We start from the raw sequence: 24,829 nt of genomic DNA, 5'->3' as shown, positions 1-24,829 counted from the left end.
TAAATGTCTTTTCCAACCTAAATGATTCAATGATTCTAAGCGTCCTGCAGAATTAATTGCCAGGCACATTAATTACTGATTCAATAGGAAATCCCCAAATACAATTACAAAGTGACAATTAAACATGCACCGCTGATAGGACACATCCTTTCTCCTTTCCAGTCTCACTGTAAGTCACCTTCCTGTTGATGAACTTCAGAAAGAGAAATGTATAATGGGAAGCAGCAGTGGTGAATAAATATAGTCTCACCAGAGAGCTGGAAACCACCTTCCCGGAATAAAGTTGCAGATACCTCATCCAGGACCCCACGTACTGGCTGGAGTTGATCCAAAGCCAAGAAAATTGCTCTGCTCGTTGCCCACCTTCAATTTGGCAGCTGTATCAGTAGCATCAGACATTCTTCTAGGTGCTGTCTGCTGTTTCAGCAGCTTTTGGTATGTCCCATCAGCCCTGTCAAGCGCTGTCAGGAAAGGTAACAAGGCAGAAAAACCTCACAGGCTCTTTTAAAACCTTTGTGCCCACAAAGGGCAAATCTGGAGCTGTTTTAACTTGCTCCTCCCCTAAGCAGAGAATCAGCACCCCAGCCGGTGTTTTACACCCAAAAGCAGAAGGCTGAGCAATGCTCTCTGACAGGGCTTCCTCAGGCGAGGACACTGCTCCAGGCTCCCGCGGTGCCCCCAGCCCCCTGTGCTGGCGATCGTGCCGTTCCCACGGGCTGCAGCCTGCTGCCCAGCCTGGCGAAGCCTTTGCCGGTTGGCACTCAAGGAGCACCGGCCGCTGGAGGAGGGGTCTCCGTAGCCACCGTGCCCCAGGCTGGAGGGAGCAAGCCTGGGGAGCTGCGGGGGGGGCGGGGGGGGTGTTATCCGCACAGCTCTCACAAGAGGTCACTGCTGTCTAGTTAAAGCCACCGTAAGCAGTGCCACCGTGCTGCCAAGTCCGAGACCAAGAGCCTCCCAGGCAGAGCCTGCAAGCCCTTGGACCATTTGGTCCTGCCAACTCCTGGCACCTATAACATCTCCAGACCAGGCCACTGTGGCCCGAGCCATCTCCAGCAGGTTCTGACACATCCTCACCACCTCCAGAAATCGCCTCTTTCAACAGAAAAACACCAGGTGAGCACAGCTTCCCACACCGTCCTGTCTCCCAGTGCATACCCTCTTCGCTCCCTCCAGCTGAAGTTTGAGCATCAGGGAAATTTATAACCGTGGGGACGCGCTGCAGGAGGCAGGAAGGGACCACAGCGACTAGCAGAGGTGTCCTCCTCCCCAGCCCGTAAAGGCTAAGCTGGTTATGGCAGGAGAAGGGGAGCGAGCCAGAAAAATGCCAGCCCGAGACTGCAGCCCCCAGACCACCACAGCCACATCCTCTCGTTTAAAGCCCCTCTTGCTTCCTTCCTCTTCCTTCCGACCAGAATTCCCCCATACCTTTGCCATGACAGCACAAGAACCAATACTCCCAGCTCTCCCGCTGTCACTGGGGTGGGAACAGCACAGCTCTGCTGGCAGCAGCGCTTAATGCCTGGGAGGTTCAGCCCGGCCGTCTCACGGTCGGGGTTAGCATTTGACTTCAATTTTGTGTGTTCCCACACAGGCACCAAGGAAAGGAAGATAGTTTCTAGGAACAGCACGCCCCTGATCCCCCCCAGGACACTGTGGCACGCATTCCTGGGTGTGCTGGGCCTAGCTGGGGTGGCTGCTGAGCCCCTCTGCAGGGGGGCAGGCAGAGGGGGGGCAGGCTTTCACCCACCCCTCTTCTTGGCCAGCAAACCCAGGCACAGCTGGTGAAAAGCTGCTGCCATCTGGGCAGCCTCTCCATCCGGCACCCTTTTCCCCATCAGCTGCTTTTCCCAAGGGCTGTTGCTCCCTCCTGTCCCAAATCCCGATCCCCGGGGCTCGCTGCCTTCCCCTGCCGCCCCCCCCGCAGCAGCGCAGGAGCCTCTGACAGCTGCCTGTGCCTGTGGCACCGAGGCAGAAGCCGTCACGCCTGCAAACAGGGGTGTACCCTCTGCATGGTGTGCTAATGCTGCAGTGCAAACACGCTTCCTTGCAAAGGCAAATAAATCATGTGCCACAGCGTCAGGGCGCCCGCCGAGCTCCTGCTGTGCTCTGTTTGGACGTGCAGGGCTTGGTTCCCACCTAGGCAAACTGTTCCCCAAGCATGTGTCACGAGCTGGTGTCTGTCCTCACACCAGACCTGCTAGAGACAGCACCGAGCCCCCTGCACTGCTCTGGGTGGATTTCCCTTCCGTTCCCATGGACAGGTTTGGGGATAGAAGGGGCTGTAGCGGAAACCCTAGGAAACCATCCCAATGCTGGATGAAGCAGGAAGGAGCGCAGTAGTGCAGTGGTGGCACCAGGACACCAACAGGGCTTGCTTTCCAGAAGACCTCAGCGGGTGTAAAAAGAGGACAGGGCTGACTGCGGTCCAGGGGGGTGCAGGCAACAGCAGAGACCTTGGCTCTGTTTTGGGGAGAGGAGGTGGAGGAAGGAAGCAAACACAGATGCTGTTCTGTAGACCTTCAAGTCGCAGAGAGACCAAGCTCCTGGCTGCTATTTCTCCTCTCTCCTGTGATCGAGGATCACTTGGGGACCAAACTTTTTTGGCCATCCAGAGTGCAAAACAAAAGATTTGCAGTGACCTCTGCACAGCTGCCAGGAGAGCTCCTGCTCCGGGGCTGTTTCACCTCTCTGCCTTAGGCAGGTTTGCATGAGCAAAAAATAAGGATGTGACAAGGCTGTTGCTGCAGAATGACCAGGCTCCGTTTGCCCAAATGCTTCACGTACCCTTCGGCAACAGGCCCTGCTCCCAGCACGGTGGGATGTAGCTGCATGCAGGGTCTGCCCCGTAGGTCAGGGTGCACCGAGGCCTGCCTGCCTTCCCCTGCCTCCCCAGGCGATCCCACCTGCATCATCGTCTCCCAAAGGGAGCCCGTTGAGGGCTCAGGGCTGGAGCAGGGTCGCAGGCTGAGGACATGGCCAGGCTGGCAGGTCAGTGTGATTTACAGCTGTACCTGTAAAACCCATTGGAGGAGGGGACAAATGGCTAGAAGTTTACGTGTGAAGTACAAAGAAGTAATGGAAGCCGAGCAGGAAAATTCCCCAGTTAAACCGCTCACTTTAGGGAAGTGTCAATCTGCAAAGTGTTTGTCCTTCAAACCAGATTCCTCCCTTGCAAACTGCCAGAGCAAACCTGCCCGCCCTCCCCCCGCAGCCCTTCTGATGTGGGTGAGAAGGAAGCTTTTAGGACCTCATCCCTTAGAGGCAAGTGCAGAGAACAATCCACCTTTTTTATTCAAGTCTGGATAAAGCCCCTTCAGGGCTGACAGGCTAGGATAAAGCGCCCTAAAACTGGGGTATCTGGGGGACATCCCACTGGGAGCGCAGCTGGCAGAGGACCAGGAGAGAGGTGTTTCCCTGCAGCAAAGCTGGGACACGGTGGGGGGATGGCAGCCTCCCCGCTCCCTCCTGATGCAAAATGCATTCCTCATCCACCCCGCAACTCCAGCGAGCCCCAAGGCCCTGCCTGCCCTACTCCTCCCCTGTTTTTCTCTCCTCCCCTGTACGGAGGCAGGAGGTGGTGTGTGGCAGGGCCTCCACCTGCTTTCTGGAAGCTGCAGAGAACTGCCGTGACACAGGCAGCTCCAGAGCCCCAGACAGCCCAGAGGCGCAGAGTCCATCCCAGCAGCGGTAACTCACCCCACATCACCAGCAGGACAAGGAATCTTTTCAAGCCAGCTCAGCGGTCCAAGCAGTAAAAGCCACGCTACATTTACAAAACACGCTGTTGGCAAAACAGGCCAGTAAATCTCCACCGCCCCAGGTTCCTCGCCCAGAGGAAGCAGTCCAAGGGACCCATGTAGAGGAGCTCAGAGCACCCCCCTCCCTGCCCTGAGCCCCTCCTGACGTGCAGGGCCAGCAGCCAGGGGCAGAGGATGCCCGACCGCGGGACCGAGTGTTGTGCTGGGGGCTGTGCTGCATCACTCCAGCACGGCCCAGACCGTCCCGTCCCGCACGAGGACGGGGAACACCGAGGGCTCTGTTTGCTTGCCTCTGTTCCTTTCTTTCCTCAGCACCCTGCCCTCGCCCTAGCTTAGCCTCTGCGTGACCCAAACGGTTTTGCTTGCTGCAACCACAGTGCCAGAGAGACAGCCTGATCCAGTTTAGCTGTGACTCAGGTTTCCATGCTCCGAAGCTTCAAAGGGCTGTCCCTGCTGGTCCTGGGCAGCAGAAACCACCTGCTGCAAGGAAGCAGAGAGTGGCACAAGTCTTCTTGGCAATGGCCATGACTTGACCTTGAAAGAAGCTTGTGGAAATGATAGCTCTAGTTTTGCCCACAAATACACAACAAGACAGAATGGAGAAGGAACCACACCACTTGTGCTAGCAAGGAGCAAGACAGACAAGAGGGTAACTTCTGCCTGCTTGCCAGGAGAGAATAAACTCCACGTCATTCTATATGGTGTAACACCTGCAGTGTGGGTGGGAGACAGGGAAACACCCCTAAACCATTTCCAAATGGGCCTTGAGTTTACTGAGTGAACCACGGATTAGAGCTGTGGCTGGGGAGCCCAGTGGTTGCTTGTTATCCAGACGCTGTGTTTATTTTGGCACCTGAAAATCAGACTTTTGAGCTGCCAGCCTGGAAGGGGCCAGCTCCTGCTGGGCACCACGAGGTGTGTGAGGCTCCTGCCAGCCGCAGTCAGGGACCTGCAGTTCCTTGGGGGCATTTATTCGATGCTGCTCTGAGCTGAGCAGTCTAGGTCCTGTCGGCTTCTGCTTCATCTGTCCTACTGCTCTGTGCAAATATTTTGGGCATTTCGGAAGCTCAGACTCCTTATGAAGCCAGAGATTCCAATGCCTCTTTGTAACACATGTGTGAGTCTCCCACAGTAATTTCTGTTCCCTGCCCTTCCTCCACCAGACTTCACACCCATTTGATTTGCTTCATTACATGGGCTTATCCCTGGCTAAACTAATGAGTATGAAGTCACCTTTTGGGCTGAAAATATTAATTTTATTGCTTCCCAGAGCTGTCCTATTAACAGAGCTTTCTGGCTCTACCCCCTTCCCAAGGCAGGCCTCAACTCCCACTTGCCCACAGCAAGTTCAGCCCCTTCAAGACCCAACGAGGAACAAAACTGAAAAGCCCCACTAAGCGTACGTCATGTAATAAATGCTGTCACTTCCATCATCGCTTACAAAGATCTCTTTTGCCCTGGGTAAGTTTTTGTAGCAGTCTTCCTTGTTATATATGTGACACAATCCTGTCCCACCTCTTCTTTTCCAAAATTAATTCTCTCCAAGAGGCAAACATATCTATTTTCAACTCTGTTTGTTTCAGTGACATGATATTGAGTCATCCTCACCACCTGAAAGATGACACAGAGCTTTTGCAAGGAGACTTCAGATGAAACTGCCAAGGGCAGTGTCACAAGTGAAGTTGTGCTTGCAAAATCCTCTGCTTCCATTTTTATTTTCTTTTTCCCCATTCTCTTTGCTCTCATCCGCCTGACTTACCTTCCGTGTTCCTTAAGGTGCTTGCAGAAAAGGTTGTGCAACAAATAGGGGAGAGTGGTTCCTATTTCCAGGGGACTTCCAGGACTTTCCTGGGGCCCCTTGGGAGCACGCTCTCCTGCTTCCCTGCATTGGCAGGAACACGCAGAGCATTTCTGAACTGAGCACCGTGCTGCTGACACTGGGCATCAGTGGAGCTGCAAACACTGCCCAGAGAAGCTCCCAGCAGAGCAGAAGGCAAGGAAGAAAACCACAACAAAACGAGGCCCTGCAGGAGGATTTGATTCTGTGTTAACAAGCCAGAAATATATTTTTTTTCTCATTTTCTCCACACTCCTTGGCATTAGGGTGAAGTTTACCTCTGACCAGTGTTAGCATCACTGAACATGCATCGGCTCTTCCGACACATCCTCTCCTTCTCTGGCCTCTTTCCCGTTGCTCTCCTTTTACTCTGCTTATCCTGAACTTAGCTGTTCTTTTTCTTGCACTTGCCCTTTTTCTCCCACTTCTGTTCAACTTTTATTTGAAACATTTAACACAACAGCTCCTTTCTAACTGTGCGGGCCCCGGCAGGGTGGTGAGGCTGGCCTAGGTGAGGTGCTTGGGGGCTGCAAAAAGGGAAGATAAGCACAGGGATGGAAATCCAGACCTCCCACTCGCCCAGCCACACAGGTGACTCGGCAGAGCCTGGGACGAAGCGGAGGAGGTGGTCTTAACGAAATTGCAACATGAAGGCATGAAAAAAATGCCTCCAGGAGCTTCCTGTGGGCTGCCAGTGCTATGTCTGCAAGTAAGGCAGATAGGGGAAGAAAGGGGCACACCCTGCTCTTTTTTCAGGAGCCGGCTCATCTGGAGTACCCATGCGTTCAGCGTATTGCTCATTTTGACTACTGGAAATCACCGCCCTCAGCGGAATTAGCACTGGGAACAGGTTCTGGAGTGATCCCCATTGCAGGGGAACTGATTCAGGATCATCACCATCTCTAATTACTGGGTGTCACACACTCTGGGTTTCGCTCCGGACCGTACCCGCTGCTTCTTTCCCAACAGGGTGGCAGGATGCAAGAGGAACCCTTCCTGCTCGCAGAAGTGGGGCACTGCTCCCTTTCTCACCAGCGCCGACAGAGCCCCCCGCGCATCAGCACCAGCCCAGCAGCTCAAAGAGCACTTGCAAAATCAGCTTCTGAAAAGCCCAGCCAACGGCCTGCAGGGGAGGATGGGGAAACACAGCGAGAGGAAGAGGGGAAAAGAGAAGCTGGCTCTTTTTTTCACAGAGTATTGTTTGAGGGGTACAGCCAAAATGACTCGTCATGGTGCCACTCCAGAAGAACCGCGACAGTGACCTGCTCCCCGACAAGGACAGGCTGCGTTTGTCAGTGAAGTGTTGTGAAAGGGGCCGCGGGCCGGGGTTACAGAGACCACCCTTTCACAGGGTCTTGGCCCTTCACTACCCAGCTTTCTTCAAGCAGGAATAGAGGCTATATTTGAACATCTCTACAAGGATTTGCCTCTGCTGGGTTTCCCACAATTTCTGGAACTGTTCAGCCTTTAGGAAAAGCCTGGAAACAGGGCTACAGATGCTCCTCCACCTTTACAGAACGTGGGCTTCTGCAAGAGGTTACAGGGACTGCGAGCACACAACAGTGTTCACCGTGCAAAGGCAGCCCAACGGATACAAGCATGCAGAGACCTGATCTCCAGCCCGTGGGCTCCTCACTGGCATGCACACTGTCCCTCTCAGCCAGTAACCTCTTTATTTTAATGAGTTCCCTCAGTGGCTGAGCAGGTAGAAGGAAATAATCTCTAAAAGCGCGAGTGAAACCTCCCACCAGGGGTGCACACACATGAGCTGGATAGGGAGGAGGAGACATTTTCATTTACCTCATCAAGACCGGAGTATAAATAGGCTGGACAGCGTAGGCTTTCTCAGTTCCTAGGTGCAGGTGTGAGAAGCAGAGACATCAAAGTGGATCATGGCAACCTTCCTCTTCTTGGTGCAACTCCTCTTCATTGGGACACTAATCAGCCCAGAATACGCACAGGGAGAAGGATGTGATTTGCCTCTGAATGCGACTGCGAGCAATTTCAGTGTGCTCGTGACACCTGCGGCATACCGGGCCAACACAACCTACCTAGGTAAGCCAGCTCTGTCTGCGTCTCAGAGTTCTCACACTGCACAGAAAAGCGTTTCCTCTGCTCCTAACCCAGCTGCTTTCTTGAGTCTTGTGGTGTTCTTAGATGTGTTTTAAAGTGTCAGGTCTAATACTCTTTTCTTTTCCCTTTTTTTTTTTCTTTATGTAGGTTTCAGGCAGCAGATAGGTAAATGGCACAAGTTGTTCCCTCTTTGTTCCTATTTCATGTTCATGTCTACAGGGTTGGTCCCAAATTCTCTCTCCTTCCTAAGGGTGCTTTTTTCTCCCTTAATCTTTTTGTCTAAACTTGCATTGAAGGACTTGGATGCTCTTGAAAACACAGAATTTGGGGGGAAGGTTGTTTTGTGGGTTTGTTCCCTTTGCTTCTGCCTGTGTACTTGCCCTTTGCAGTGGCAGTAGCTGTAAAGACAAAGGTGAAGGGGTGACTTTGATGCCGATAGATATCCAGCATCAATCATAGAAAAAGGCTTTTAATACTACAAAGAACGCAGCCACAGAGTAAATGGCAGCCTGACCCTGCTTCCCAGACCTGAAAGCAAATCTCCCTTTGCCTTGAGGTTCAGCAGAACCTGAATGCTGAGGAAATAGTGGAGACACCCTGATCCCTTCGCGCGAGGAGAGGGGCAGCCTGCTGCTGTGAATCGGCACAGATCCCTTCACATCGCACCCAAGGTGCGAGCGGCACATCAGCCACTGAAGTTGGTTGGTTTTTACTGGAGAGGTGTTTTGCTCACTGCTATTTTTTTTTATTTTTTTTTTTTTAGCACAGAGTTCAAGTTTGCTGCTGTGTCACATCAGCTCCTGTAGCTTCTGACAGTCTCTGCAGCTTTCACCCGACCCCGTCCTGCCTGGGCGGGTGCCAGGGGCCGAGAGCCGCGGCAGCAGAGCGCGCTGGGCTGGGGAGTCACTTGCTCCCCGCAAGCAGATTCTCTTGCTTCATGTGCTTATCGTCCCACTTGTGCTTGCAACAGAAGGATGATACACAGCAGCCCTGTGCAGACTAGTCACAGCTGTGAAACAGCAACCGGGAGCAGAGATGTGACAAAGAAAGGGTGGGTCTGGTACACGCAGCTGTGGGCTGAAGGGACAAACCGGCTGCCCAGGAGCTTGTCCCCCTTGAGCTTTTCCACCCAAGAAGAGATTCCCTCACCAGGAGCTCTGGTTTCGCTTACAGTGCGGTACCCACAGTAGCAGGGGCTGAATCTGGTGACCGGGAGTTCCACCTAATCTATTCCGAGTGGGGAAGGGGCAGAGAAGGGGGTTCTTCTTGTGGCTGGGGGAGGACCATAGCACATCACCTTCTCTTTGCAGGCTTCTGCCGCACCGGTGTCACACAGAGCGCGCTGTGCGAGCACAGACTGCCTTGGCGTGAACCACGGCACGCAGGGAGTCTGGAGACGGCTTACGGACAGCGATGTTCTTACAGGACAGACAACTTACTTTGTCTAACTCGTTCTGTTTCCAGTTACAGTAAATGACAACAGAAACCTCACTGACGGCAAGAACGTGACCAAGTATTTACTGCAAGCCTTGTCCCCACAAAACGTCTCCACAGGACAATGGAAGGTGACAAGCAGGGACAACTGCAGTTCTGCAATACTGAATGCCACTCAGACATCAGCCAAGTGGACATCTCCAGCCAATAACCTCTCTTCCGTGAAAATAAGGTAAAACTATACTCCTCCTTTAAGTATTCAGTGGGGACAGTACTTACCTGTGTAAGCTCTTGGCAACACCCAGACTCAAGAGCCCACCTCTGGAGCAGGGGCTGAAACAAACCTCTTGAGCCTTCTCCAGATTTTCTCTTGAAAACACCAAGGAACCATGCTTGCAGTTTGAAGTCGCATAGTTTAAAGGCTTGCTCACATTAGTAAGTGATGTGGAAAATGGGTGAACAGCCCTCTTGTTCCCATCAACAGTAATGGAGTTGCCTCAGTGAGAAATATTTGTCAAAGGAAACCACAGCCTGATTGGCCTTATCTTTGGGAAGGAAGAACGAAATCGTTCATGACGGTAGCTATTCTAATTACAATTATAGTTTTCACCCTGTTGTAAGGCATTCCTATCCTGTTCAGAGAAGGGCAGTAAAACAGCCAAGGCGTAATGAAGAAAGTGTTTCAGATGGTTTTAAAGAAAAAAAAAAAAAAAGTGCGTATGGCTGGCGGGCAGTACAGGTGGGCTCAGGATGACTTCACAGTTCCTGTCCCTTCATCTGCTTTTAGCGCCCCTTTATACCCTGCACAACACTCGGCTTCTCTTTGAATTTGTTTTCCTCTCTCTCCCTTCCTTCCGCAGGGCATATATCCTCTTCAGCGATAAATCCGCCCAGTTCAGCACCGTGACTCTGACGGAAGGTAAGCAGCTTCGCTGGGCCGTCAAGCCGTGGGGTGGCCCCCTGGCAAGGGCTTCGTTTGCGCGCTGGGGTGCTGGGAGAGGGGAAAGCTGGACCCGGTGGCCTCCAGCTGCAGAACCTCTCATCTCTCCAGCAGTCCGGGCACAAGGCAAAGGCACCAGATTGCTACAGCTAGCGAGAGGTTTTCAGGTTGTAACGCTGAACTTACAACCCTTTCAAGTTTCCTTCTGGCTTTAAGGGACGTTAAGCAGCTGCAAAGGAGAGGCCAGGCTTATTTATTCCTGCAGGTATTGGCACAGGCTTCACCCCCCTTCACCCTGTCATGCAGATGCAAAGTAGAAATTGTGGCTTTGCCACCACAGACAATGTTCCTGGCACCCCAGAGAGTCTCCTGCCACCCAGGAGCCTCAAGCCTGTACTGACAGTGCTCCACTGATGTCAGGGGGTATATCCAGACACGCTGCTCCCCTGCCGTGGGTCTGACCCCCCACTTCTGAGAGATCGGTTCCACGCAGCCTCGTGGCGCAGGCCTGGAGCTCCGCTGGCCCCTCTGCGCTTCTAATCAGCCCTGGGGGTTTCCTTCCATTTCAGGATCGGGGTCGTCCACAGCACCACCGACCACCACCCCCAACTCCGTCTCCATGGTGCAGAGCAGCTCCTTCTTCTTATCCCTCCTTCAGCTGCCGCTGCTCCTCCTCACCAGCAACCTGCTCTCCTAAAATCAGGACGAGAAGATGACCCAGCTGTGTTGCACCTTCCCTCCGTGCTGGTGGTACGCACGGGAGGGCAGGCAGCTGACCCACTCAGGAAAACTATTTACTTCTTCTGTGTATTAAGATGATAATTGCACTTCTCCATTAAATTATAAAGGGCTGTTTGACCACAGAGCTGATCCTCCCTCACTCCCCTCCCCCAGGGCCAGCAATCTCAGCGAGATGAAATGTTTCATAGCAAGGCAGGGGGGACGCTGTCTCGCTTTTCAGCTTGAAAAGGGTAACGCGGGCACGAGCCGACCACACCTAACAAAGGAACGCTGCGCTGCGTGAATTAATTCCTTCCTCATCACCTGGGGATCTGTGATGCACAAAAAAAAGCAGCATGGAAATGCTTGAGAGGGAACAGGCCCTCTCCTCACCGGGGCACCAGGATGAGCAGCTCAAGGAGAGGTTTGCTGCTGGGACCTGCCCGCGCGGCAGGCGCGTCCGTCAGCCACAGCCCCGCACAGTCCCCCACGGTGCTTTCACCAAAACTGCCGGGAGCAGAACTGAGGCTGGGAAGGGAAGTAGGGATTTAGGATTCACACGCCTCAGCCAGTTTAAAACCTCCAGTGCAAGCAGAGCAACAAGTGCACCCACCAGCCCTCCGCCTGGGGAGGAACCCCCTCGCCAGGACACGCTGGAGATCCTGCTGGCAGGGTATCCTCCGTAACGGCCCAGGCCTTGGGAATTCATGTGCCACACTGCTATTTGGTCCAGCATCCCGTACGTTTTGTTATTTCAGCAGATGCCTTATAAAGTTTCTCTGGTTTTCTTCTGGCTTTCTGGTATGGTAGGTGGGTATTTTTTATTCTCGTTTTTTAATCAACAGCTAATTTTGCTGCAGGGCAAGATTGTGTGGGCCACCCAATGTCCTGATTGTATTATTATTGTTTGTATTTTTATATGGATAGTGTTTATCTAGGAATTTTCAAACTTCTGGAAAGTAATTTTTCTTAAGCTAATCTAAATAAATTAAGGAACGAGAGTTGGTTTTTGTGCCTAACATTATTCAGAATCATCTCAACACCCCCCGCCACATCACAATGAAGCAAGGAAATAATGGGAAACATTGGGCCCTGACTGCACTGATGGGCACACAGCGACACAAATCGGGTGAGGCAGGAGGCAAGAGCTGCCTGGGCTGCCCCTGGGCCTCTGCCCTTCGGAGGCGCAAACTTTCACTTGTTTCCTGTTAATTTCCACTTATCTTCCCAGTTCCTGGAGGGCTGGAAGGCGATCGGTTTGCGAAGTCAGAAGTCTCAAGCACAACTTCACGGATGAAATTTTAACCACCCAGTGCCTGGAGCGATGCACTAATGAAATAGTTCTGCAGAATTTAGCAGAAATACATTTTGGGGGTCCAGCTATTAAAACTGGCACCTGTTTTGCAGGCAGGATAATTAGCAGAGACCTGAGTATGTCGTATCTTCTGCTACTGCAGTGCACAACACACAATACAATTCTAACTAGTGCTGTAAGCTACTGTTCAATTTTAATCTCACTGTTGATACGTTTATCTTGTAAGATTACAGTTCTTTGCCCTGGATAATAACCTGAAATCACTTTCACAGATCCTTGTGGCAACACCCCATTTACTGAATTCTCTCCGAGCACGGAGCCATGTGGTTCCCCTCCGGCGGGCTGAACTCCTGCTGCCTTTCCCCATCGATCAGCCTCGCCAGTGCCATTAACTTCGACGTTATTCAGCAGCAAATACGGGCATTGCCTTTTACACCCCCGTCTAACTTCCCTGGTGAAACTTATTTCACAAACATCACCAGGAAAAGGAGGCAAAGGGTACTGCACCGGAGCTGGGACTTTGAACCCAACACACAGACATTTTCCTGCTGCAGCAGAAGGAGAAATAAGAGCAAAGCCTGCAACACCTAAGAAGCTCACAGGGGTAGGTAAAAGACACTGCTGAGACTAAACCACGTGAAACTCCTGTAGATAATAATAATTTTTTAAAAAGGCCAAACATAACAGCCGGTAATAACACCAAGAATGAGCATCACTCAGTTTCCAGCCCTGAAACGCAAGCAAAGCAAGACCTGCCTCTGCTTCAGAGAGGAATGTCCCAAGGGCCAGGACCACGCCACAGTCAGCTGGCCCCGCCACCATGACAGCTGCCCATGTGTCTGCCCCAAAGCCACTCTACGGCGCACCCTCCGCTGTGGAATCTGCATCAGGACTTGAGTATTTTGCTGAACTTGTGAGTTCTGCAGCAGAAATGCGTGGCAGAGCCCAGCGAGGTCCCACGGCTGTGAGGACAAACGAGCCGCCACATTCGACAGCCCTTTCTCCTAGAAGACGCCCCCTTGGCAGCGCTCATGCCGGTCTTCACTCCCGAGAAAGCCGCAGCGCTTTCAGGCGCGGCCAGGAGGAATGTCCATGGAGAAGAGGCCACCTGCCTCCCTGCCTCCCTGGCCCTTCCCAGCACTCCCCGAGGGTGCCCCGCAGGCGCAGCGTGCTCGGGATCCCGCTGGACCCAGGGCTCCGTGCTCGCTCAGTCCTGGGCTCCCTCCTGCCAGCGCCAGCTCAGCAGCTGGCAGCAAGCGGGGCCTGGCGGCTGGTCCAGGGGCCACCACGAGCCCCGGGCAAACACAATCCTCCTCCTGTAAGTCCCCTGGGTCCATCAAAGCCCAGCGGCGCACCGGTGATGCACGCTGCCTCCAACCACCCGGCAGGACCCCCAACCTCTCAGGCTGCGGATTTCCCTTCTCATGGAGACGCCTTACCCCCGATACAGCAGGAGGAAGCGCATCGCTCGTTCTGCCAGTCACCCAGCAATCAGGATTAAACGTTATTTTCTGAAATTTGCACCACTCCAGACTCCTGCTCCTGCAGAACAAGAGGTAGGTTTGGTCCCCGGTCTCGCTGGCTGCGCCTGTCCCTTTTGGGTGAAACCAGGATGATGTTTACTTGCTCCGCGGCCCGCTGGGGGGGGGCAGGGATAACAGGAGTCAGGTGAGACCTTCAAATCTGACGCAGAAACGTTTGGCTCGGCGGTGCCTCGGCTGGGGCCAGCATCGAGTCCTTCGCCGAAGCCACAGACGTTTCTACGTAACTTTTAGAGCAGCTGTTGAGTTTTGCAACCCAGCGCTTCAGCAGCGTCAGAACAAACCAACCCCGCAGCAGCACCGCGGGCGCGTGCTCTCCCTCCCACCCCGATGACCCCGTCGTACTTACTGACACCCACACCCACCAATAAAAAGAACACCGGAGCGGGCAAGGCACGCACGCCAGCATCCACGGCTGCCCAGCCCAAGGCTCTGCCACCAAACAGCTCCACTCCTACACGCGTGGGACGATCACACGTCGCTCCCAGGCCCCGGCCTCACTGGGCGCACAACGCTCATCGCAGGGGGGAGCCACAAAATGCCCCTTAACCCCCCCCAGTTGTTCCTTCTACCAGCACCCTGCCGCCCTTATGCTGCCGATTGGCCTCAAGACCGCTGGTAATTAGAGCCAGCGATGGAACAACCATCCTAATGAGCTTTAAAGTATGGTTTGATACGTTGCGGGATAGCCCAGAGGCCTGACGGCCTGCAGGACGGAGCTGGCTGAGGGCCCGCAGGCTTCCCCCGCTGTCCCCGGCCGGTGTCCCCGCAGGCACCACCCCAGGCAGGGCCCTGGAAAAGAGGAGCGAGCAGTGAGCGGCGAGGGGACGGGCAGCCCTCGGGCTGGGAACGGGGGCAGGCAGGGACGGGTCCCTCCTGGCAGCCCAGCAGCCCTTCCCCACAGCCCGCAGCTCCGCTCACAGTCACCTTCCCAGTGACCTTCCCAACCTTTCTGTAGGACAAAGCCGGGGGGGCCCTGCTGCTTCAGTCACCCTCCCGCTCCCCCCAGGGCGCTGCCAGGCCCGGGCAGCGGTGCAGGCACCCTGCAGCCCTGCCACCTACAGAGGCCACGTCACAGGGGCAGACACCAGCCCAGGAACTGTAAGATCCTGACGGTTGTGGGACCTCAAGAGGGACAGCTCCTGCCGGGGGCTCCGTGTCCCACACAGTCCCTCAGCGGAGGCGATGCCCCGATCATTTATTAACTCGGCCATTGTTGGGGCTACAAAGAACTACAAATAACAGCCACGGGCGTGGCAGGTAAGGCTGAGCGGCAGAACCTGGCTCACTCCTGGCTGCTGGTTTTCACTTTGCAAATCCCTTTGTAATAGCAGCCCTTCTGCTCTGTGCTGTTCCAGCATTTCCAACATCATCAGAAAACCATCAATTCCCACTCCCCACACTGCAAACGCTGGGACCGAACCCGCACTGCGTTCCGAAGGCAGGAAAGACAGTAAGGCTTGTTCTCAGTGAGGCAGAATGGGAAAACTTTCTCTAGAAACAATTAATCAAAAAGAGCCGCTGCTCAGCAGCTTTCCTCTGAGATGGGCAGCCTCACGTAGAACCCGGCAGTCACATCAGCTGAAGCACAACGTGAACATCAGCGCAGCGCAGCGCAGGCAGCCGACGTGGCCAGCTCCGTGCGCAGGCTCCCCACTCGCTCAGGCCCTGCCCTGGCACTCCTCCTCTTCTATAAAACCTGATGATTTCTCTTTCCACGTGACAGAAAGGCAGAACCGGGTCTTTCCCCTCCATCCCCGCCAAACAGACACTGCACACCTCTGGTCTTGCTGTCGTCACACTGCTGGTTACATTTCCATGCACTAAAGCTGGAAGTTTGCTCCTACAGCAGCTCTCCTGGGATCAGCTCTGACCTTTTAATTGCTGTCTTGGGCTCCACCGTCACCCGAACAGTGCTCCTTCAAACAATTTCATCCCTCAGTAACTAAGCTACAGCACAGAGATGCTTATAAAGTTTAATTATGTGAGTTAATGCGCTCCTTACATAACCCTCCCTCCTTAACCTGTGAATTCAAAGGCTGATTCCTACAGAGACTTCCCTACATGGAGCTCACGCACCTGCATCAAGACCCCTCTAAGCAGGATAAGGGCCAGAATACACTAATTTCTTCGGATGCAGGCAATTATAATTCCAGCTCTGATACTGCCAGCCCCCTTCACTCAAACCACCAGCCAGTCAATCAATCTACTTCCATCTCCCCAGATCTGCTGCCATTTAAACTGGAGAGATCAGAACAAAGGATACGATACAGCTCCAGCGTGCGACACAGCAATAAATGTCAGCGTCCGAGCGACTGTGGGACTTGGTCAGGGCTATGCTGCGCTGCAGGAAAAGATCAGGAATTCAGGCCAGTTTTTTCTGGCCTGGCACCTGACTTCACGTTAATAGCAGCAATGGGCTGTGCCATGTAATGTAACCATCTGTTTGCTTGGTTTTTGTCAACAATGTCAACAGCTAAATTACTCTTCCAATAAAGACACCACATGGTAAGTTTTAGTCTCCATGACTCACTGAAGAATCATCATCATCACCACCAGCTATCAACCGGTATGACTGACATCACTTTAGGAAACCAGAGCGACATATCACGCTAGCCAACTGCGGAGCGGGACGAGCGTTCAGATTAAGCTGCAAAAGCTCCCCGGCCAGCGCCCACACTGAAACAAACAGGCGGTTCCACACCTGGGGGAAAAAAGTGGGGGACAAGGAGCAACAGTGTGTTCCCTTCATCTGATGCTCTGAGCACTCTCTACTTGTGTGACACTGGAGTGAACCTTCAGCCAACTACTCCCCAAAGTGCTGCCTCTAAGAAGGAAACAAAAAACAGCGCCGGAGCTCCCATGGCAGAAGTTTTGTGCTGCCAAAGAGGGAAGGCTGGAATATCCCTCATCTCCAGCCTTTTCTTACTACGCCTTTTAGAAGCTTATCCAGAAAGTTTGAGCAAAGATGTATCAAGGCAAGAGATGACACAGAATTGTCCTCATATAAAGCAGTCACAGTGTAAAAGCAAGCAGTCAAAGTAGGTTTCGGAACGGTTGATACTGCTTTCGAGCAGAAGTGGTAGCTACAGAAGGATACGTGGCCAAGGTTAACTATTAGCCAAGCCTCACTAAACCTTTCTAAATGCCACAGTTTGTTACCATTATTCAGATGCATAATTTCCTTGTAAATCAAGCACCTTCCTCATAAATTCCAGCACTTAGCTTTCACAGGAAGCCTACAATTTCAGGAATCTTGTTAATCAAGTAAATTATTACCCTGGACATTACTTTTTTAATTACACGCATTAAGTTATTCTTCACGGCCATAGCCAATTACTCTTCAGGACGTTGCTCATGTGACAAAAGAGGATCATGCCCAGTACTATCCCTTCTGCCTCTGGACAGACAGGTTGATCTTATGGCTCTTAACCACTGGAATTGTACAGTGACTGTTCCCTAAGTGGTTTTACATGCACTCCTCTCCCAGCACTGAGCTTTCAGAGCAGGCCTACAATTTTAGGAATCTTCAGAATAATTTAGTTAGTGTTCATTTAAACCCATTTCACAGCCTCATCCTTTTGTAACAACCTATGCTGAACAGTGTTGCATTCCCTGATCTGCAAGTGACAGCAGGAGCCCGCAGCCCTGGTGACCGACGCGAACCAAGCACTTCTTTTGCCTACGGGACCTCCCTGACCTGGGATTCTGGTGATGAAACTACCAAGAAACTGTTGGCCATCGCAGCAGGAACACGAGCTGACGGCTTTCTCCAGAAAGATGAAAGGAGCGAGTTTGATCCTGTTCCTACAGAACTCTCAAAAACTTCCCGAAGAAAACCATGCCTGAGCTGGCTGCTTGTGCCAAGCTTCCAGGGGGCCTGGGTGGAGGCAGACTCAAGGTACCCCAGGTCCGCCCCTACTGCTTCAGCTGCCCACAGTCAAATGCAGAACGGAGCGTCCTGTAGCAGGGATGGCTCCTCAGCAAGGCGACGATTATGTCTACAGGTCTGAACTGAACTGACAAAAGCACCACAGGAAATCAAAGAAGTGAGTACTTGCACTACAACAAGACAAAGTCAGCCAGAATTTTCTAAGACAAGAAGCATTCTCTCAGCAGAACTTTGCAAGAGTGGCATCTTTGGGACACCAGCTGGATAACCAGTATTTTAAGGGTTTATTCTCACCTACTTCCACTTTCAGCCATGTATCAGGGCACTCTGACACCACTGGGGCTACGAACTTCCAGCTTCCCATGCTGATTCTCAAGAGCGTACTGTTCTCCTTAGCTCTGCAGTTTGGATTGAGAATTGTTTGGTAAACAACTATACTGCTCACTATACCAGTTCCTTATACTGAGAAAGACCTGCTAACTGCATGAGGAAATGAGCCTACAGCGCAGGAAAAAAGACCAAAAAAAACCAAAAGGAGGAAAAAAATAAGCATGCAGTTCTCATTCTCAAGAACGTTTCTCTATTTGATCAATAAGCAAAACACCACCAAAGCCAAGGTTATTAAAAATCATAAATTAATCCAGTGTTTAATTAGAGAAAAATCAAAGCCTTCTGTGACTGGACAGGACACACGTTTTGCCAGGCCACCTCCTCTCCAGAAAGCCGCTTTATTTAACATAGCACAATTGTAAATGTCACATCAGCTTGGTGGTTTGGCTTTGCAAAACAGGAATGTCTTGAGAAAAAGCAGACAAATCCGCAAATTTTGAGAACCCAAATTGCTAGATAGTTGCAAGAATTCTTTCGAAACATCTGTATTTGTTCCTATATAATACATAACCGATGTCCAGGTGTAGGAAATACAGCGAGCAGGGCTGAAGTAATCCACTGATCTGATTATGCAGCAGTTTCTGACCAACTGAACTGAAGCTCATTTCACTTCTCAGAGATTGTTTCTTCTCCTTTATAAATGACAATGTTCTGGTCCGTTTCATACACTTTGACTTTATAAAGGGTTCCCACGGGCAGGAGCTTCTTGAGGTTTTCCCAGATGAATACTGCAACGTTCTCTGTGGTGCTAAGAGTGAAACACGAGCAGATTCAGAACTCACAGCAATGACATTTGAGGAAGCTGTACCTGAAACGGGCAGAGGGGATGACGATGACCCCCTGCATGTAAGAGGGGCTTGAACCATTGCCAGCAAACATGGATGAAACAAGATCTAATTAACAGGCCGTATCCGCCTCCCTGAGGTGTCCACAGAGCGGGCTCACGCGCCAAGCGCAAAAGGCTCGGCAGGTGCGAGTAAGCGGCAGCTCCCTCGGTATGTGGAACGGCAGCCGCCGCAGCAGGCCGGCACCCGGCGCGGCACAGGGAGGCAGGCTGCACGGCAGCGGGGCTGCAAGGCAGGCAGGGCACCAGCACCTGACCCGCACAGGCGTGTCACACACAGGTATCAAGGCGGCTCTTTCAGATGTAGGACTAATCCTTGAAGGCTGTTCCTTGACCCTGCAACCAATGCCACGAGGAGCCCCCAGCACCCACCTCACAACCTCAGCAAAGTATGGCACATCCTTATCCAGGTTTTTGTGGTCAAGCGGTTCCATGATCGCCTCCTGCAGAAAGAAAAGAGTGACCACCTCGTCCCAGTTGGTCAGTGGACTTGAGATTCGTATTACCACACACATGGGACTGGAGTGAGGCAACGGTATGTAAAAAAAAAAAAAAAAAAGAGCCCTACATCCACCTGTCAGCTTCCTAGCTGGAGACATGGTACTGCCTCACACCACACGCTAAAGCATCTTAGTCTGAAATCATTCCTTAATTTCTTCTTTATTTCCTACCATCATCAACTCACCATGTCTCCACCCTGGTTCTAGACAACTTGCTAAGCTCCTTGCAGGGGGTGTGTAGGAAAACAGTGCTATTACCTGCATATACTCCTTCAGGTCCGTCAGGTTCATAACCATTCCAGAAACTGGGTCGATCTGTAGGGAGAAGAAACAGGAGCTCAGCAGCAGTTACACGTCCTCATTACCAAGGCTGTCATGAGCCTGTACAAATCAGACCGCGAATATTTGTGCACTCAGGACATCCGAGCCATAAGAAAAATATCTTTCCACCTTGACGCACTGCGTTCCAACTCTACTCCTGTGATGTTCCCAAAGGCTAAGTGCAGCATACAAACAACTCCAGTGGTTGCACTCTCATAAAAGCTGACATCAGTGAGGCAAAACTCACTGAAATACTCAGTCTTCAAGCAACAATCTAGCATGCCCATAAGCAGGCACAGCTCCAGGAACAAAATCAGGTTGTGTAGTTCACAGCATGCTTGGGGAATGTAGAAGGCAAAGGCTTTAAAATTTTAACTTCAGATGTGAATAGAAACCCCCTTTCCTATGAACTGGAAATCTTCAACAAGTTGTTTGAAAAACATCAAAACCAAAGTGCTACCTAAACCTCAGAATACACAGAACAATGACAGGATCAAGGGTGAAAAACAACTGCAAAAGCAGAATTTCCTTTTACATTTGCCACAAAAGTATCTTGATAAATCAGCAGACAGAATCAGTTACTGAAGTGCTAAAGCCTCCCTGTGGCTCAGCAGCCTTCCAAAGGTGTCCCACAGATCTGACCAGAGCCTGTACGTCTGAAACGGAGCAAGGTCTTAAAAAGATGGGTCAGGATGAGTTGGGTACAATGCTCTGGGTGATGCTCTGTCTGTGCTGAGAAAGGAGTGTACTCTGAGTAATTAGAAAAGGTTCCACTGACGATTTCAAAGTAATGTACCACTGATGATATTGGAGTAAAGGAATGTACTCTGAATAATTAGAAAAGGTAAGGTGGGCACCTGAAGGAGAAAAGGAGACCATGAGTCAGGAAACCGTTGAACAAAGAAAGCTGAAAGGTTTACTCCACCTAGATCCCACCTATTATGAACAGAATGATTAGATGTCGAAATCAAATGAATATGTATGTAAAGATGTTGTAACCTCTCACGAAAACTGTATAAACTACCTGACTTTTCACTGAAAACTGGGGAGCTAGTTTGTCCGATGCGAACCAGCTGGCTCCCCAACGTTGCATGAAATAAATACCTTTGCTGCTTAAAGACCAAAATTGTCTCTGAGCAGTTACTCTGTGCCGTTTTGGCATCATTTCATGTTCTGCAGCGAGGCTCTGGCAGTCAAGGTTATGTGCCCTGAGGACAATTACAAACCTCAGACTTAAACACTGTTACCTACAAACCCTTGTTAGAGGCAGGGTGAATAGGACAGTGATTACAGAAAACCTTCTTCTGTAGTGCTGCATACCGAGTTTGCACAAACACCCTGGGAAACCTGGCAACTGAGCTAGAGCTTCAGCACTGTGGAAGATGAGGACCCATCTATCCTGCCACCCTGGGGAAAAGGAAAAAGGTTGATCACACTTACCTCTCCACGCACAGTGACTATAACTGAAAAAAAAAAAAATAAAAATCAGGTCACAATGACACCATGAACCTAACAACAAAGTACACTGCTGGGACAGACAGCCCATTCATCACCGATCCCCAAGGACTGGTGCAGGCTTCACAGCACTTAAAAGCAGGACTTTTTATAAAACGGGTATCCACTCCAAAAAGAATGTTACCCTCAGGCACCCAGCTCGCTGAGGAAGTCAGGCTCCAAGGTCTGATGCCCAGAGACACACCACTACCCCTGAAGCGCTCCCGGCAGGCAGAGAGATGACTAGATGACTCCTCAAGTACCTACTCCCTACGGCAGCCTGTGCCCTGCGCAGACAAGGTCAGAATCTCTTGAGCAGCAAAATCTTCTGAACAGTGCAGACACCCTAGGCGCCCTTACGTCACCAGACCCACCCCACCCCCCTCCCCAAGACCATAAGAAGTGGGGTCAGCTTATAAATCTTCTGACATAATGGAATACCAGAGAAGGGAAGTAAGGGATGAAGTGGCTGCCGACATCCTAAGAACCAGAATTACTGCCAGGTGTCATTTCAACCCAGAAATCCTTTCAAAAAAAGAGAGACGACAAAAGAGACCTCTCTGCCCAGAGAGGCTGTGGTCTCTGAAAACCTGCCTGGACACAATCCTGTGCAGCCTGCTCTGGGTGAAACCGCTTTAGCAGGCGGTTGGACTAGGTGATCTTCAGAGGTCCCTTCCAACCCTGACCATTCTGTGACAAACACTTGGAAACAACATCCTGATAAGCCCCACATTCCTTCCCACTAACCCCAGGAGCTGAGAACAAAATCATGGCTCACTGAGGAACTCACAAAAAGAGACAGACAGTGATTTGAGCCTGGTTGTGATCCTCCTCTGGGGTGGAAAAGCTCCTTCATGCTCTTTTTCTCCCTCCCTCCCTCCCTCCCTCCCTCCCTCCCTCCCTCCCTCCCTCCCTCCCCTCCATGCCCCAAGGAACATTTTTAGAGGCATCTCCCAAGCTTTCCAGCATTTTTTTTTTTTTACAGTGAGAACATCTTTCTTAGATGAGAAAGCAAGAACCGTTGTGCCTGTAGGTCAGTTTTAAAATGAGACACAGATCTTCAGTCCAACAATCTGTCAACATGCCTTCCCTGGTAAAGCTAGTAGAGCTGGAGCAGGCTGCAGGGTACCTGAACGCCAGGTGCCTGCTAAAGCTGCTCCTACACAGAAGCCACCGCTGTAGCCGCTTCCTCACCAACACGTTGCCGTGCAAACCCAATAACCTACAACACACAGTGCTCCACAGGGAGCCAGCCTGGTGTCGGGAGAGATTTGATTCCAAGTGCACAGGGGACAGATGGCAGGAGAACCTGCGAGAACAACATTCAAATAAAGTTTACAGGCTGTTTAAACAGCGCGTCTTTCGTTTAGAAAAATATTCATTCCAAACCCAATGATTTTGCCGATTATAAACAGAGTTGATTCATGAAGGGACATTTTGAGGTATTTAATTCAGTAACTTCCAAATCCATGCCATGGTTCAACCCCTTTTCTGCTGAGGATTGCTTCTAATTCTAAAAGACCCCCAGGCCAGGCACTGAAAGCCATAGCAGCCTGCCGAGGCCGTGACTACACGTGGAAGCGTGGAAATGAACTCCTTACCTTTATAGTTGTGCCCATGGCCGTTTGGATTGTTGCATTTCCCAAACAGCTTCAGGTTTTCTTCATCACTCAGCGATTTACTGTGGGAAATACAGACACGGCACGTCAGGATCCATGACAAACGTTCATGGCTTCACTCTGATTGCTTTCTGGTTCTTCCATTTACTTGCCCTCCCAAATTTAACCCGCTAGCTTTTCCTACTCAGGAGGCAAAAACAGAACCGGAGGAGTACTGAGACCATGAAAAGATGTTGTTGGCAACCGGTCTGGGCTTTTTTTTGCTGTGTTTTTTTATTAATATATGCATAACAACTGCTGAACACCACTGCTGCGTGAACACTAACAGCTGTTCACGCACGAATACGGCAAAATCACTTGGGCTCCTAGGAGGAAGAGCCTGGAGAAAACGATGCATATTTTTATTATTAAGCAACAAAGCTCAGGGAGCTTCTCCAAGGAGCAGAAGGGATGACTTCCCTGTCAGAATCTGTCATTTGAAGAAACTGCAGAGCCTGCTCCGAGGAGCATTTCAGGTCAAGGCACTTGAGTGATGTCTGTTCTGGGAAAAGGGCGGCAGACGGGGGCACAGCGCTGCTGCCCCCGGCCTGTTTCAAAAGGAAACTTCAGCTCCTGTTAAAGCCGTTTGTGCGCAGACATCCCAGGCGGGACTGCTGCTGCGGGCTGCGCAGAGCGGGGCAGAGCAGGGAGAAGGGGGGGGACACGGCCCGGGTCTGAGGGGGCATCTGACACTGGGGGGGGGGGGGATGGACATGGCCCTGAGGGGGGGGACACGGCCCGGGTCTGAGGGAGCATCTGACACTGGGGGGGGGGGGGGGGATGGACATGGCCCTGAGGGGGGGGACACGGCCCTGAGGGGAGGGGGGACACGACAGGGCCCTGGGGGGGGGTACGACGACACACGGCCCTGAGGGGGAGCAGGGACTGGACACGACCCTGAAGGGGGGGGGGCGGCCCGGGGGAGGGGAACACACGACGACACACGGCCCTGAGGGGGGGACACGGGACACGGCCCAGGTCCCCGGGGGCGCCCGGCCCAGAGGGGAGGGGACGCGGCCCTGAGAGGAGGGCGCGCCGGCCCTGAGGGGGCGCCCGGCCCAGCGAGGCCTTCAGGCCCCCCGCGGCGGGGGGAGCCGGGGCACGGGCACGGGGCCGGACACGGGGCCGCTCACCTGTGCAGCCGGTGGCAGGCGCTGAAGCAGACGCTGCGGGAGAGCCGCGCCAGCCGCGCTGCCGGCGGGGCCATGGCAGGGCCGCGGCGGGACCGGCTCCATCCGGGCCCCGCGGGGCGGTGCTGCCCTCCCCGGGGCGCGGGCGGGGCGGGCGGGCTGGCGGCTGCGCGCTGGGCCCCGCTTGCCCCGCGGCACGGGCCGACCCCGCCGGTGTCAGCGCAGCTGCGAGGTGCCGCGCTGCCGGGAGCTGCGGCCCTCCGGGAACAGCCACAGCCGCCCGCGGAACCAGGGCCTGAGCACCGTGCGGCTCCCTGCGCTGCCGTGGGGCCTCGCCGGGCGTCCCTCCCGCCGTGGGTGACACACCGCGGGCCGGCACGGCACGGCACGGCACGGCTGGGGCTCGGCGGGGGCAGGGCACGGCGGGGGCAGGGCACAGCAGCGGCACGGCACGGCACGGGGGAGCCCTTTGCTACCCGGTGGCTTTGCGAGGTGACCTCTGGCCTGAGCCGCCCGCTGCCGCCCTCCGTGCCCCTGCCGGGTCCCCGCTCCCCAGGGCAGCCAGCGGGGGGTGAAGCCGGGCTGTGGGGCAGGGCCAGCAGCTCCCCGTGGTTCTGGGCTGGGCGGGCTGGCCTCCGCTGCAGCGGGAGTAAAAAAAGTAGTTTGCAAATAAGACACAAAAGCGTGCCTTTAAACCCTCGAGGAACAAAATGGTTTTGCTCAAGGATGAATCGCTGAAGGTGCAAAGCGCTCTCCAGGCTCCTCACAATGAAGCAGTGTAGGAAGTCCTTAAGCCAGGAGGGGAACCCAGCGTTCTCCTGGCAGCCTTCCCTTGTCACAGGGTGTCCTCAAAGGCACAGCCTGCAAGGGAGCTGCTACAGGGGGCTTCCCTCGCCCGCCTGCCCACCTACACCTCGGGGTTCAAGACCGGTGAGAGCCCGGATGAGGAAGCAAGCATACGAGAGGGTGTTTGAGTTTGCTC

At 52.9% G+C, this 24,829-nt stretch overlaps 2 protein-coding genes across 3 annotated transcripts; one reads left to right on the top strand and one right to left on the bottom strand.

Annotated features, from left to right (window-relative positions):
* Positions 1 to 876: 876 nt before the first annotated feature.
* On the top strand, positions 877 to 11,763 carry LOC129737532 (uncharacterized). Of its 2 annotated transcripts, none has more exons than XM_055728674.1 (6): positions 877 to 1,113; positions 5,078 to 5,219; positions 5,342 to 7,650; positions 9,133 to 9,334; positions 9,963 to 10,021; positions 10,612 to 11,763. In XM_055728674.1, exons 3-6 carry the CDS (start codon positions 7,488 to 7,490, stop codon positions 10,737 to 10,739), a joined length of 552 nt encoding a protein of 183 aa, XP_055584649.1. In that variant the 5' UTR covers positions 877 to 1,113; positions 5,078 to 5,219; positions 5,342 to 7,487; the 3' UTR covers positions 10,740 to 11,763. The 2 variants fall into 2 exon arrangements, with proteins under 2 accessions (XP_055584649.1, XP_055584648.1); XM_055728673.1 differs by having other exon boundaries at positions 5,074 to 5,219.
* A 6,456-nt stretch (positions 11,764 to 18,219) lies between these two features.
* Positions 18,220 to 24,209, bottom strand: PTS (6-pyruvoyltetrahydropterin synthase). The gene is made up of 6 exons (XM_055728698.1): positions 23,851 to 24,209; positions 22,661 to 22,740; positions 21,006 to 21,028; positions 19,503 to 19,559; positions 19,117 to 19,187; positions 18,220 to 18,648 (listed from the first exon to the last, which is right to left on the bottom strand). The coding sequence occupies exons 1-6, from the start codon at positions 23,922 to 23,924 to the stop codon at positions 18,507 to 18,509; spliced, it is 447 nt and encodes a 148-aa protein (XP_055584673.1). The 5' UTR covers positions 23,925 to 24,209; the 3' UTR covers positions 18,220 to 18,506.
* Positions 24,210 to 24,829: the final 620 nt, after the last annotated feature.

Source organism: Falco cherrug, chromosome 17, assembly GCF_023634085.1.
Source record: "Falco cherrug isolate bFalChe1 chromosome 17, bFalChe1.pri, whole genome shotgun sequence".
NCBI classification, from domain to species: Eukaryota; Metazoa; Chordata; class Aves; order Falconiformes; family Falconidae; genus Falco; species Falco cherrug.
The sequence above is the reverse complement of the archived record's forward strand: the minus strand, read 5'-3'. Positions and strand labels throughout refer to the sequence as shown.